At 34.4% G+C, this 13,723-nt stretch overlaps 1 protein-coding gene across 1 annotated transcript in view; it reads right to left on the bottom strand.

Annotated features, from left to right (window-relative positions):
• Positions 1–6,764: 6,764 nt before the first annotated feature.
• LOC106471210 (beta-hexosaminidase subunit beta-like) overlaps positions 6,765–13,723 on the bottom strand; it is a 14,806-nt gene continuing 7,847 nt past the window's right edge. The window contains exons 4-6 of the mRNA XM_013931800.2: positions 11,376–11,466; positions 8,062–8,166; positions 6,765–7,836 (exon numbers count right to left, since the gene is read on the bottom strand). Of these exons, the coding sequence (XP_013787254.1) occupies positions 7,677–7,836; positions 8,062–8,166; positions 11,376–11,466 (356 nt within the window). The 3' untranslated portion in view covers positions 6,765–7,676. The remainder of the gene's footprint in view (positions 7,837–8,061; positions 8,167–11,375; positions 11,467–13,723) is intronic.

The following is a 13,723-nucleotide window of genomic DNA, read 5'->3' as shown; positions in this document are numbered from 1 at the left end:
TGCTCACTAAAAATTCCCTTCTCAGGTAATACACAACATTTTGCAATGATATTCGAACATATTAGCTCTATAAAAATAGATATATTATATTTTTACATAACCTTATTTCATTTTACACATTTTTAAGTTACAGAACACGTTTTTCTCATAAGCTTTCGCTCTTTGTTTGAATATCAAAATATTTTTTATAGTCTCTAATATGACCTTTTACATGTTCAAGATTAAAAACCTACAACCAAACCAAATAGCTTATTTCTGTGCTTCAACTTATTCAATAATATTAACATCTGATCTTAGAGGTACTTCTGAATTTTAACAATACTTACTATTAAGTTAACTCTCCCAATACGGGGTCGGTCAATTTGACCGAGTCACGTGACCTTTTGTACTCGTTTAAGGAGTTACTTTAAACGTCACAGATTTATGGTAAAGACGTGTATGTCAGTATTCGTGTATTTTCTCTTCAATTAAATTAAGTACTGACATAATATTCTCCAGAAATTCACCCCCGCTTATGACCCTATACATGTTGGGAAGGGAGAGAGAGGCATGGTAGATAAACATTGTTGCTACTTAATTAAAGGTTTTCACATTTATATTTAAGACTAAAAATTGTGTATTTTAATTTGAGCTAAATGTCAGATCAGAGACTTCTAGTTCAGGTACAACAATTTCTAGCTTTGAATTGTTGACGAGAGAAAAAGCAGCCAGCCACCCAGCATCATTCGCCGCTACGAGGACTTTGTTGGTTTTTCTGGACCGAATAATAGGTTTGACTGCCAATTTTGCAACGTACCCACAACTAAGTGTGTGAAACTTGTTCCTCAACATCACATTTCGAATCCGGGACCTTCTGATCCGCAATCCAACACGTTAACCACTAGTTCACTCCCTGCTCAGTTTAAAAATATTTACGACTCCACATACACGTTGAAAGACAATAGACAAGTATTCTACTTACATGTTTGTAATTTTAATGTGTAACTCTTCTTACGTTGAAATGATAACAGATTCTTACCTCCATTGTTTGTAGTTTTAATGTGTAACTCTTCTTACGTTGAAATGATAACATATTCTTACCTCCATTGTTTGTAGTTTTAATGTGTAACCTTTTTTACGTTGAAATGATAACAATTCTTACCTCCATTGTTTGTAGTTTTAATGTGTAACTCTTCTTACGTTGAAATGATAACAGATTCTAACCTCCATTGTTTGTAGTTTTAATGTGTAACTCTTCTTACGTTGAAATGATAACAGATTCTTAACTCCATTGTTTGTAGTTTTAATGTGTAACTCTTCTTACGTTGAAATGATAACAGATTTGTACCCCCATTTAAATACATTCCACATAATCACCTCAGTGATAGTTAGTACAATAATCAGCTCCAAGAATGGTTTGCTTTGCCTGAATAAGAACCCATATGTGCCTATCACAGGTCACAATGTCTTCGTTTTTCTGCTGTTAGCTTCCCACCATATATATATATTATACCCCTGATGATGTAGCATCGAAACAAACAGTAAATGGTATTTATTTTGGTACAGTTTGAATTATAAAATTTACACCAGCAAACCTGACAAAATTCCATTAGTTACTGGCATGTCATCTGGTCAAAGAAAAGGGACAGCTACGGTTTCGAAATAAGATTCACATAGAGTTTGAAAATCAGAACCAAACAGGTGTCAAATAACACGCATGACAAGTAAACAACAAGCGTAATTCCTAGAATATCCAAGAAAACTACTAGTTTAACTTATAAGACGTAACCACTTTGACTTTTGGAGCACGTGGCAGTAGCCAATCTCATGAAGCCAATGGCAAACAAACTTTAAAGCACAACAGAAGAAGGTCAAAGTTCCACCACTGGAGGAGGAAGGAAAAAAAGAAGGTTATAAAGTATGGTCCTTGTATCCATAAACTATAAATAGATGGTATGTCTTGAGGCAAAGAAACCACCAAATCTTAGATGGACAAGTCCTAGTTAGTAATTTGTGAGATGAGCTGGATAACGATGGAAACGGAAAAGATTTTGGTACTCGATGTATACAAATCCAGTCTCGAGGAAGAATATTGCACCCTAAGAAAAAAACGTCCACCAATAGAAAGCTGGTCAGAATGGAAACGAGTCAGATAATGGTAGCATTAAAGAGATAAAAAGTTAAAAAATTTGCTGTCTTTGCTGCTGGAGCAACATCATTTGGAAATGATAGAGGAACCTAAGTGCCCAGGCTACAAACAACAACAACAAAAAACACCAAACAAACAGAAATGACATGAACTACAATTCCAACATGACCTTTGTGGTTATTATTTATTCAGGAATGACAAAAGATTGTTTGGCTTGTTTTGAATTTTGCGCAAAGCTACACGAGCTAGCCGTCCCTAATTTAGCAGTGTAAGACTAGAGGGAAGGCAGCTAGTCATCACCACCCACTGCCAACTCTTGGGCTACTCTTTTATCAACGAATTGACCGTCACATTATAACGCCCCCACGACTGAAAGAGCGAGCATGTTTGGTGGATTGCGAGTCGAGCTCCCTAACCACCTGGCCATGCTGGGCCGTGACAAAAGAAAGACAGAAACAAGAATATCATCTACCCCTTTTTATTTTTGGATATCTTAGCAGGATGACTAGCCATTTTTGAGATAGGGGTAACCGCTTAATCCTTGAAAAAAAAAACGAACAACTTATATATCAAAACATTTATTAAATGAAATAGTCTCCATTCTTATCGATGAGGCTTTTCCATCTTACAATCAGGTTGTTAATGCCCTGATTAAAAAAATCACTTGGCTTTGAAGCAAAAACAAAAAAAAACATGTCGATGTCCTCGTTAACACCTTCCACATTTGCATACGTTTTCCCACTAAGATGGTGTTGCAGCGAACGAAAAAAATGGTAATCTGATGGTGCCATATCTGGAGAATATGGTGGGTGGGGGAGAACTTCACAACCCAACCCCATAATCTTGTGTTGCGTCATACCTGCCACATGTGGACGTGCATTGTCGTGGAGAAGAAGAACACCTTTCCAACTGACGAGTAAAGGGCGTTTCTGATGAAGGGCTTGATTTGAACGTTCCAGTTGCTGACTATAGATCTCTGCATTGACAGTTCGCTGTGGATTGAGGAGTTCAAAATGAATTACTCCTTTGATGTCCCACCAAATGCAAAGCATCACTTTCTGCGGTTTTAGGGTCGGAAGTGGTTTTTGTCCAGGACTGAGCCATTGTTTTTGGCATTTAATATTCGCATATAGAATCCATTTTTCATCACCGGTGACATCACAATTCTGTCCAAAAATGGTTCACGCGCATTACGCGCCAGAAGAGACGAAGCAACGTTCACACGTTGGAAACGATGATCATCGGAGAGTTCGTGAGGCACTCAAACACCTTTATGAAGTTTCCCATATTCCTTAGATGTTTACGTATTGTTTCACGAGAGACATCCAATTTCAGGGCCATTTCACGAGTGTGTTGCCTTGGGTTTAGACTCAACAAACGTCTTCAGAGCATCAATATCAATTCCAACATGTCGGCCCCTGCCATCACAGTTTTTAAGGCTAAAATCATCTGAACGAAATTTACTGAACCATCGTTGACACTTACGAACGTTCAAAACATTTCCATAAACTTCTTTGATATTCTTTGTGGCTATAGAGGCGTTGTTTCCCTTCTTGTATTCAAACAGCATTACATGCTCCATCACTATAAGGGATTAGAGTATACGAAACTTTCCACATTATACAGGCTACACTAACGTGACGTTCAGGCGGTTCGTTTAACTATTATACGTGATGTACGTTTTTTTTTTTTTAAATGAAAGTGTTCCAAAACGCGACATTACTTTCTTGACGAACTAATTTATTCCTTCTAGTATTTTCGTGTTTCTTATTTTTACTTTTTCCACGTGCTATTTTCGGACGTGGAGCGTGAAAAATGCTGTTACCGGTTGCTCGGAGCATGTTTGTTTATTTATACGAATGTGCAATTTAATTGTTTGGTTACTGATTTTGTTATCCTACGTTTTTTAGTATCGTGATTCTAGTGTAAATGAGATCTTTATCAACCGTTAAGCCCTTTGACTGATAAACGTTCGAATAAACGGACTTTAGTATTCAGAATTACTTGTACAATTTATTTCTTTTCTTTATAACATATCTGTTAGGTCCCCAGTGGATCAGGAGTAAGTTTATTGACTTAGGAAGCTAATATCTGGGCTTGATTCTCCGTGATGGACGGAGCACAGATAGCCTATTACGTAGCTTTGTGCTAAAACAAACAAACACACCTGTAAGTTGTTAATAACTGGTAATAACGTTGCATCAGATACCTGTCAGGTGATAATAGCTAGTAATGACGTTGCACCAGATACATGTCTGATACCATTGGCTGGTAATGACATTACGTGAATCAGATACCTGTCAGGAGTTAATAGCTGGTAATAACGTTGCATCAGATACCTGTCAGGTGATAATAGCTGGTAATAACTTGGCATCAGATAACTGTCAGGTAATAATAGCTGGTAATTACGTTGCACCAGATGTCAATGGCTGGTAATGACGTTACGTGAATCAGATACCTGTCAAGTTTTAATAGCTGGTAATGACGTTACATCAGATAGGTTGAGCCATACGATGTTAATTGAATTCTGTTGACTATGTTATTTTGTAATAAAATAATCATACAGCTGATTGATTGATTTTGAAGTTGGGTCAGGTATCAAAAGATTCCAACTCATTCTGTAGTTCTCTGAAGTATAATCCGGAATCAAAGGTTTGGTATTATACCTTGTGGCCTTCTTCCTTCACGTGTTGGTCACCTGTTTCTTAGTTGAGGCGACACGTGAACACGAGGTAATATATGGAACAGTATTGGTTGTTATAGTAAGAGCTGTAGAGTCTTGAACTGATCAGAAGGTGGAAACGTAAAACCAGTCACTGGGTTTGTTTGTTTTAGTTCAAAGCCACACAATGGGTTGTCTGAGCTCTGCCCAACCCGGAGGAATCGGACCCCGAATTTGAGCGTTTGTATTCTGTAAACTTATTGCTGACCGTCCAATGGACACCAGAGAATCTTGTCAACTCACATTGTACATTTCCACTAAAGTTACTTTGTCATCAGTTTTTATAAGAGAAATTACTTTTTAGTAAACAGTTTCTTCAGTTTGGAACCTATTCAGCAATTTTTACTCTGTGATCTTGGTTATGAGATGTTCAAGCAGTTAGACCTCAGTTTCCAATTGCTTAATTTTTCAATTCAACAAGAGTATTGTTTTTCCCGTTAGTATTTCGTTACTTATCTAAGTTATTTGATCTTAAATGACTGAACGGGGACAAGACACCAGGTGAAAAGAAACACGAAATTAAAAATATTTGTTCCTGCCAAGTATAAAAAAAAAGATAAAGCTGGCTTTAATTCCAAAAACTACTGTTTAGTTTTATAATAATTATGAAATTCCTATTTATGGGCTTAAATGAAAAACTGCTGAAAAAGGCAATGAAGAAAGTTTTCAATGATGAATAAAAATCACCTGTTCTGTAGTCTTTTCCTGTTTGTGAAATTTTTCTCTAACAGAAACATTCGATTTTTGACGAAAATGCTGGATACTGAAATGTTTTCCTGTCGATAAGAATATCGATTCTGGCAAGGAGATTCGATTACCCCGAACTTATTGGTTAGTCAAAAATTAATAATATCGATCCTGGCAGTGATGTGATATTCGATTATCTTGAATTTATTGGTTAGTCAAGAATTAAAAAAATTCTAAAAGAGATTGACTACTGGAAATAGCAATACATATATCACTGAAACGTTTTGTACACGTGATCAGGGAAGCAGGCAATACATATATCACTGAAACGTTGTGTACGTGATCAGGGAAACAGGCAATACATATATCACTGAAACGTTTTGTACTTGATCAGGGAAACAGGCAATACATATATCACTGAAACGTTGTGTACACGTGATCAGGGAAACAGGCAATACATATATCACTGAAACGTTGTGTACGTGATCAGGGAAACAGGCAATAAAGATATCACTGAAACGTTTTGTACGTGATCAGGGAAACAGGCAATAAAGATATCACTGAAACGTTGTGTACGTGATCAGGGAAACAGGAAATAAAGATATCACTGAAACGTTTTGTACTTGATCAGGGAAACAGGCAATAAAGATATCACTGAAACGTTGTGTACGTGATCAGGGAAACAGGCAATAAATATATCACTGAAACGTTGTGTACTTGATCAGGGAATCAGGCAATACAGATATCATTGAAACGTTGTGTACGTAATGTAAAAACAACAATACAATTTAGGGATGTTGATAACAATTATAGATTGTAATCGTGATATAAAAACAACAATAACATTTAGGGATGTTGATAACAATTATATATTGTGATCGTGATATAAAAACAACAATACAATTTTGGGATGTTGATAACAATTATATATTGTGATCGTGATGTAAAAACAACAATAACATTTAGGGATGTTGATAACAATTATAGATTGTGATCGTGATATAAAAACAACAATACAATTTAGGGATGTTGATAACAATTATATATTGTGATCGTGATGTAAAAACAACAATAACATTTTGGGATGTTGATAACAATTATATATTGTGATCGTGATGTAAAAAGAACAATAAACAACTTAAAAACCATACTTATAATCATGGTAATTGGTATATAGCTTAATGTTTATTTAAGTTTAGTTTTACAAGATAAAACTATTTACTTTTATAAGCACACCAAAGTTTTTTATTTCATAAAAATACCACTGGCTACAAGAAACAACTCCAATACTAAGTAGGCGAATTATCAATCAAATACTACGCTAAACTAAACGCTGTAATGAATACTCAATATAAATTAATTTGTTTTCACTATGATCTAATGATTTCTCCTAGAACAGAGTATAAAACTTGATTCATTTGGTAGAAAATGAAGTCTGATAATGAATAGCAGAGTCATGGCAACAATTGTAAACACCTTTAATGAACGTTTCGGAATTAAATATGTTTTATCTTCAGCAAATCTATGATAATAACGAAATGAACAATATTTAGTATAATTAATAATATGAAAATACAATAAACAGTTTTAGGAAATTATATATATTTGTATATTTATGTACGACCTTTGAACGTAAAAGTGAAGGTAAATATAAATATACATGTGGTAGCTGTAAAGCGACCTACTTAGGCAAGATTTCTCGCCATTTACAAATACGTGCCTCGGAACACATGGGAGTTTCTAACAAAGTTGGACTTAAACATCAAACTCCGCCTAACTCTCCATAATACCATGAATGAAAATTCAAGCCTCGTCAAAAATTTCAATTCTTTCCCCTTGCTTTATTAAAATAGTTCTCTCTCTTCGAAATTCAATATTTTATAATTTCCTAAAACTGTTTATTGTATTTTTATATTAGTAATTATACTAAAGATTGTTCAATTCGTTATTATCATAGATTTGCTGAAGATAAAACATGTTTAATTCCGAAACGTTCATTAAAGATGTTTACAACTGTTGCCGTGGTCAACTATTTATCATTAGACTATAACACTATGATCAGCAAAATCTTTAAAGAATCGAAATCATATACGTAATGTTTGGTTTACGAAAACTGTAGATAGGTGACGCTGTAACAATTTAAAATATGCCAGTGTAAATCAAACATACTAAAGAAACGAATACAGATACAGTTAAGTTAGCATAAACCGTGTGCGCAGAAGAAGGTTTCTCCTCATACATCTCCCACTCGTAGTCGCCGCAGTAACCATTCAGAATTGGTTGGGTAGGAATGCCCCTTCTGTGTAATAGTGTACATGTAGTAAGTTATATTGAAATATAATACAAATAAATGCTTTAAAAAGTCACTATAATAACCACACATTTTTTATTTGATTATTAGACTATAAAGAAACAACAACAAGAAAAGAGAAACAACTGGCAATATAAGGTAGATTATTTTGGAACTTATATTTTTGAATTCAACTTTTTATTTCAAAATCATTTTGTATTTTTGATATCTCACCTTAGCATACGACAACGTTGTTCATCTAGCCTAAACTTAGCACTTTCAACGTCTGTGACGTCCTCGCGGCTCCAAAGTCTTTCTCCTACTGCTGATGCCGAAGGCCTAAGCGCAGAAAAGTCAGTATAGTTTAACTTTTTAAACTAATTTATTACAAATTTTACGATACTTTTCAGCCAATGTCATTTCAAACGTTTTCAGAATATTGGCAACATACAGTGGAACTGGAATCACAAAAAAAAATCAAGCACTGCTTTTGGAAATTTGATTTATTAAGTGATAATTTTTAAACTAAGTTAAGCATTTGAAATAGTTGTTATAAAACATTATTAATATATTATAAAATATCTTCGTGTTGCCTTGAAAGCTGGACAACAACTCGAATCAGTGTTACCCAGTTGTCACGGCTGTTGCCATGTGTACGTACGTTGGAACAGGACTTTGTAGAGGACAAGTTTTTTTGTAACACAGTGAAAATACTCTGATTCATTTAGGCCTAATTACAAACAATTTGCTCAAACCCGTGGACAAACCTTATGGTGTAAGATTTCACTTACTGAAAAATGAATTTTGCATACAACAATTGTTTGCAGAAGAGTGAAAACATTGATTCATTTAGACCTAATATACAAACAATGTCGGAAATATCGCCAGCATTCTAGGCAAGTTTTGTGTTGAAGTTAAACAAGTGTGTACTTTATACTTTGATTGCTATTATCACATGATGATGGACTATTATACTTTGAAAACTAAACAAGTTCTAAATCGTATTGATTTATTATTAATTCTTAAAATGATATCAAAATATTCAATGAAATTTTAAACTTTAATATTTACATGTAGGCCCAAGTATATAGGCTACAATTACTACACGACAGCACTAATTAATCAGATTTCAATAAATGTGAAAGCAGAAGAAGGGAGAATATGTTATTGGCTGGTGATTTCGGGCAACAGATAATGGTCACTTTCACTTCCTCGGACAACAAAATGATCTGTTACTCGCATAATCAGTCAATAAGTTTTCACTGTTTCACACATATTCAAGTCTGGATTCATATAATTTTAAATTATTATGTAATTAATTTTACCATGTCTTTTAATATTATATATAAGTGTCATGGTTGTAACTCTTCCATAAGTTAGAAACTGAACATGCGTTCATTTACACATATAAAGGTGAATTTTTTAAAAGTCCAGCAAAAAGTTGTTGAACTCAAACTGTTATGAGAAGCTATAAACAAAGATGCAGTATCTCAGAACACGTCGATATTCCAACATTCCAGGTTTTCCTTAGGGTATTGATTTTAGGCTAGTGATTGTGGAGAGCAATTCATCATTAACAAAATTAATACATGCGTTATAGTTGTCAAACTTTCCATTTTTCAGGTTACTGTCTAGCAATGGAATTTTGTTTTCATGCGAGGTCTCTTTTGTTTTGTCTCTTCAACAAGAAGCCTAAGAACAATAACGCCACCATTTTTGGCGTGCTTCTCTTAGCCTAAAAACAAAATATAAAGCTGTTGTTTTTAACGTAATTTAGAAGTGTTTTGATCTGTTCAGAAATATTGAAATAGTGCCATTACAGCTAATACTCCGGATTTGGCCAAAAGCGCAATCTTGTATATAGAATCCACCTTTCTCACTAAGCTTCATTTTATGATAAATCATCCTCATATTTGTTATTATTCCCTTTCCACTAATGTTAGCCAAATCTTCAGCAAGTTCCTCTGCGGGTCAACAATAAGTATACGCTAAAATTTGGGGTTCGATTTCTTGAGGGGGAGAGAGTGCAGATGGCTCATTGGGTAATTGTGCACTAAGAAAACAGCAAAAGCAACACCATTCAATAAAAGTGAAATACAAGATATAAATATGAAGCCAAATTTATAATAATATAAAATAATATAAAATATAATAAGCCAAATCATTCGATTCACCATTTCTCAGTTAGTTATTTGGTGTCCGGGAATTCCACTCCTCGTCAACAACTCTCAACAAGGGCAAAGCGATAAAACAAGACTAGGCTTCTTATATTCGTGGACTGTATATAATATGTTTGGTGGTTTTAGTAATATTTTACTTCTCTAACCTAAGCTCTTTTTACATAAGACGTGAATAATGTACTCTCCAATACATGTATGGTTTTAGTCACTTGAAAGACGTTGCTAATGGACTGCATCTGTCTAGGAAGCTGTTTGGACGACATTTCGAGCTGGTATCGTAAATGTTAAGTAGGTTTACATTATTAGCTCGAAACGTCTCTCCAAAAACTCCCTAGATAGATGCAGTCCACTTCCTTTCACTTTCATCTGCGTAAACCACTTTCACGTATGGTTTGAATTGTATTGTTGTAAGTTATATTGTTACTGTTTTGATTTAGTTGTCTACTAGAGCAAGCTGCTAATCATGATGTTGACATTTCTTAAAAGTAGTCCTAGAATATCCAGAAAGTTCATGATAATGTAATAATCTAGGAACATCGGGGAAACGAGAGTACATTATAAATACGATTTATTAGTGTATGTTAAGATTCGATGATAATTCTGTGAAGTATTCAGTAATTTAAATAGTTAACGAGAAGTTAGTTTAGCGCTGTGAAGTATTCAGTAATTTAAATAGTTAACGAGTAGTTAGTTTAGCGCTGTGAAGTATTCAGTAATTTAAATAGTTAACGAGAAGTTAGTTTAGCGTAAGAAAATTTACTCATTATTAACACGTCTATCCTGCTGTTCAGTTACTCGGTGAATTACAAGTTTGTTTATCTGTCAAAGCTAAGTAAGTTAGGCTTAGGTCTCGTAGCTAATACTGAAACTTTATATTTGAAGTGAGGCCTATATTTAGTAGTGGAATTTATGTTGAAAGGTATATTTGTGAAGATGGCCGTAACAAACGTCATTGAATATATAATTTTATTTGTTATCGTCACGAGAACTGGACTTGGCATCATTTTTACAAAATAATCCAAAGCAACAGAACAGCAGTGTTTTACTTATCACAGTGAACTCCTATTTTTATAGGATTAGAACAATATAGTCTACTCCACGTACACGTTATAAGTATGGTGTTTCGTTGTCTTTTACTCACCACAGTGTTTATATAGGTTTTAAATGATAATATACAGCGTTAGTTGCACCGAAACACTTTGTGAATTGAACAATAGATTTCATATATTCATCTTTATTTAAACAGCTTTGCTGCTGAATAACTTCGAAAAAAAAATATTAGCAAGTTTACTGTGGTGAGAAAAGACAACACACTAACTAGTTGTAAGATGTTTATTGTTATTGTAAATAAACCAAAACACAACTCACCACAAGCGAGGGATAATGTTAGTCCCGTCTACATATTCTCCCCACATACAGGCTTCTCCTCCAATTACCAGGTCTTTCTGTTCTTCCGTTCCTGGAAACAGTTTTCATTGGTTACATGCTCGCTGGTTTAATTGTGTACAAGGTTTTAAAAGTAAACATCATTGGAAGTTTAGTCTTCATTGCCTTTTGTTTGAGTGGTATTAATATGGTCAGTCACTAAGATTGCAAAATACATAATTTACCAACCAGATCAGCTTTAACCTTCTTTACTGATCACGGACATACAGAGGAGGCCCATATTTTGGATTCAAATGTTCTTTGCTATATGTTCATTTAAATCAACTCATATTTTACATTGTTTTACTTTTGACAAAAAGTGACGTCATAAAGATTTTAGTCAAAGTCACAGAAGTGGAGTTTGTTTTTAGTTTTTCATGTTTAGGGTAAGCGACAAGTTAATGTAGAACGTATAGGTTTGAATAACGAATACAGGAAGTGAAAAAAAACAAACTACAGTAAATGGGACAAAATGTTAGAATTCTTCATACTGGACAAACCAGTTTCAACATATTCTCACACTGTCTTAACTTTCAGAAGACTGAAGAGGACACAGGAAAGTGTCGAAACTAGTTTTTCCTCCAATATCAAGACTTCTAACAGTTTGTCCCATTTACTGTGTTTCTTTTTGTGTAACGATTAATATCACTGAAATAATATTCTACAACACAAAATAATAAGTTATTACACTTAGGTTATTATGTAGCAATATACTGACACCGTTTTACATACTTAGGTTATTATGTAGCAATATACTGACACCGTTTTACATACTTAGGTTATTATGTAGCAATATACTGACACCGTTTTACATACTTAGGTTATTATGTAGCAATATTTTGACACCGTTTTGTGTAAAACGGTGTCAGTATATTGCTACATAATAACCTAAGTATGTGAAATGGTGTCAGTATATTGCTACATAATAACCTAAGTATATAAAACGGTGTCAAAATATTGCTACATAGTAACCTAAGTATGTAAAACGGTGTCAAAATATTGCTACATAATAACTTAAGTATATAAAATGGTGTCAAAATATTGCTACATAATAACCCAAGTATGTAAAACGGTGTCAGTATATTGCTACACAGTGATGTACAAGTGGGTGTAGTTTGGTGGCTTAAACCCCTTCTTTCCTCCTCATATGCCCAAAAAGTCATATTCTCAGTCATAAAAAAATGTCCACAATTTCTAAAAGTCACGTCTGATTTCAATTTGAAAATAAATGACACACAGGAACTTGTAGGACTTTGGAGTAAAGAAAGAATTATTGAATACTGTTAAGTTTGAATATGGAATAATTCTCTGTTTAGTTATATTATTTTAAAAGTGTTTATAAGAACGATTGTATAGGAACAAAAGAGTATATGTTTGGTTCTCATAGTTTTCTGAGGCTCGACCTTTTAGCCGTGGGGGCGTTATAATGTGACGGTCAATCACACTACTCGTTGGTAAAAGAGTAGCACAAGAGTTGGCGGTGGGTGGTGATGACTAGCTGCCTTCCCTTTGTCTTACACTGCTAAATTAGGGACGGCTAGCGCAGATAGCCCTCGTGTAGCTTTGCGCGAAATTCAAAAACAAACAAACAAACAATGTTTTCTACCCTGGGTGTACCAGAGGAAACCCATCTCCCCATAGTCTCCCCACGATGGTTGAAAAGTATATTTTAACGTCACCTGCACGTTTCTGTTGCTACATAATAACCTATATAAACAACATTTCGTTCCTTCTCTCCATCGCCAAGAGGCTGAAATAATGACAGGCATTGTTAATGACTGTTTTCTTCACGCAGCAGACCTTCTAAAGTCTATTTTAATTTTTATTTGGCTTTCTTATCATTTTTTTGTTTAAATGTGTTTCTGGAAGACTGGTTTATACTTGGACGAATGAGACATCTCGTCTACGGTATTCTCAGCTTTATACTACAGTCTTGGCCAAAATGTTTGTAACAAATAAGATCTTTATAATTAAGGTGAAATACAAATACACTTACCCCCCCCCCCCAGGGGCACACCGGAATGTTGGCGGACTTAAAACCCCAGGAACCGGGTTTCGATACCGTGGTGGGCAGAGCAGAGATAGCCCTTGTGTAGCTTTGTGCATAATTAAAAAAAAAAAACAAATAAACTTAGCGGTATCAAACTGTTAAATGTATGTTATATTAAACATGTACATATGTAATTTGTATAATGAGACAGGTTCTGCTTGTTCAAAGATGTATAATTCAACATTTCATCTATCTCAACAAAACCTTACCAAAACATATACGATGACAAAATATAAGACCC

Source organism: Limulus polyphemus, unplaced genomic scaffold (assembly GCF_000517525.1).
Source record: "Limulus polyphemus unplaced genomic scaffold, Limulus_polyphemus-2.1.2 Scaffold4475, whole genome shotgun sequence".
Lineage (NCBI taxonomy): Eukaryota > Metazoa > Arthropoda > Merostomata > Xiphosura > Limulidae > Limulus > Limulus polyphemus.
Note: the sequence above shows the minus strand (reverse complement) of the source record. Positions and strands in the feature narration are given on the sequence as shown.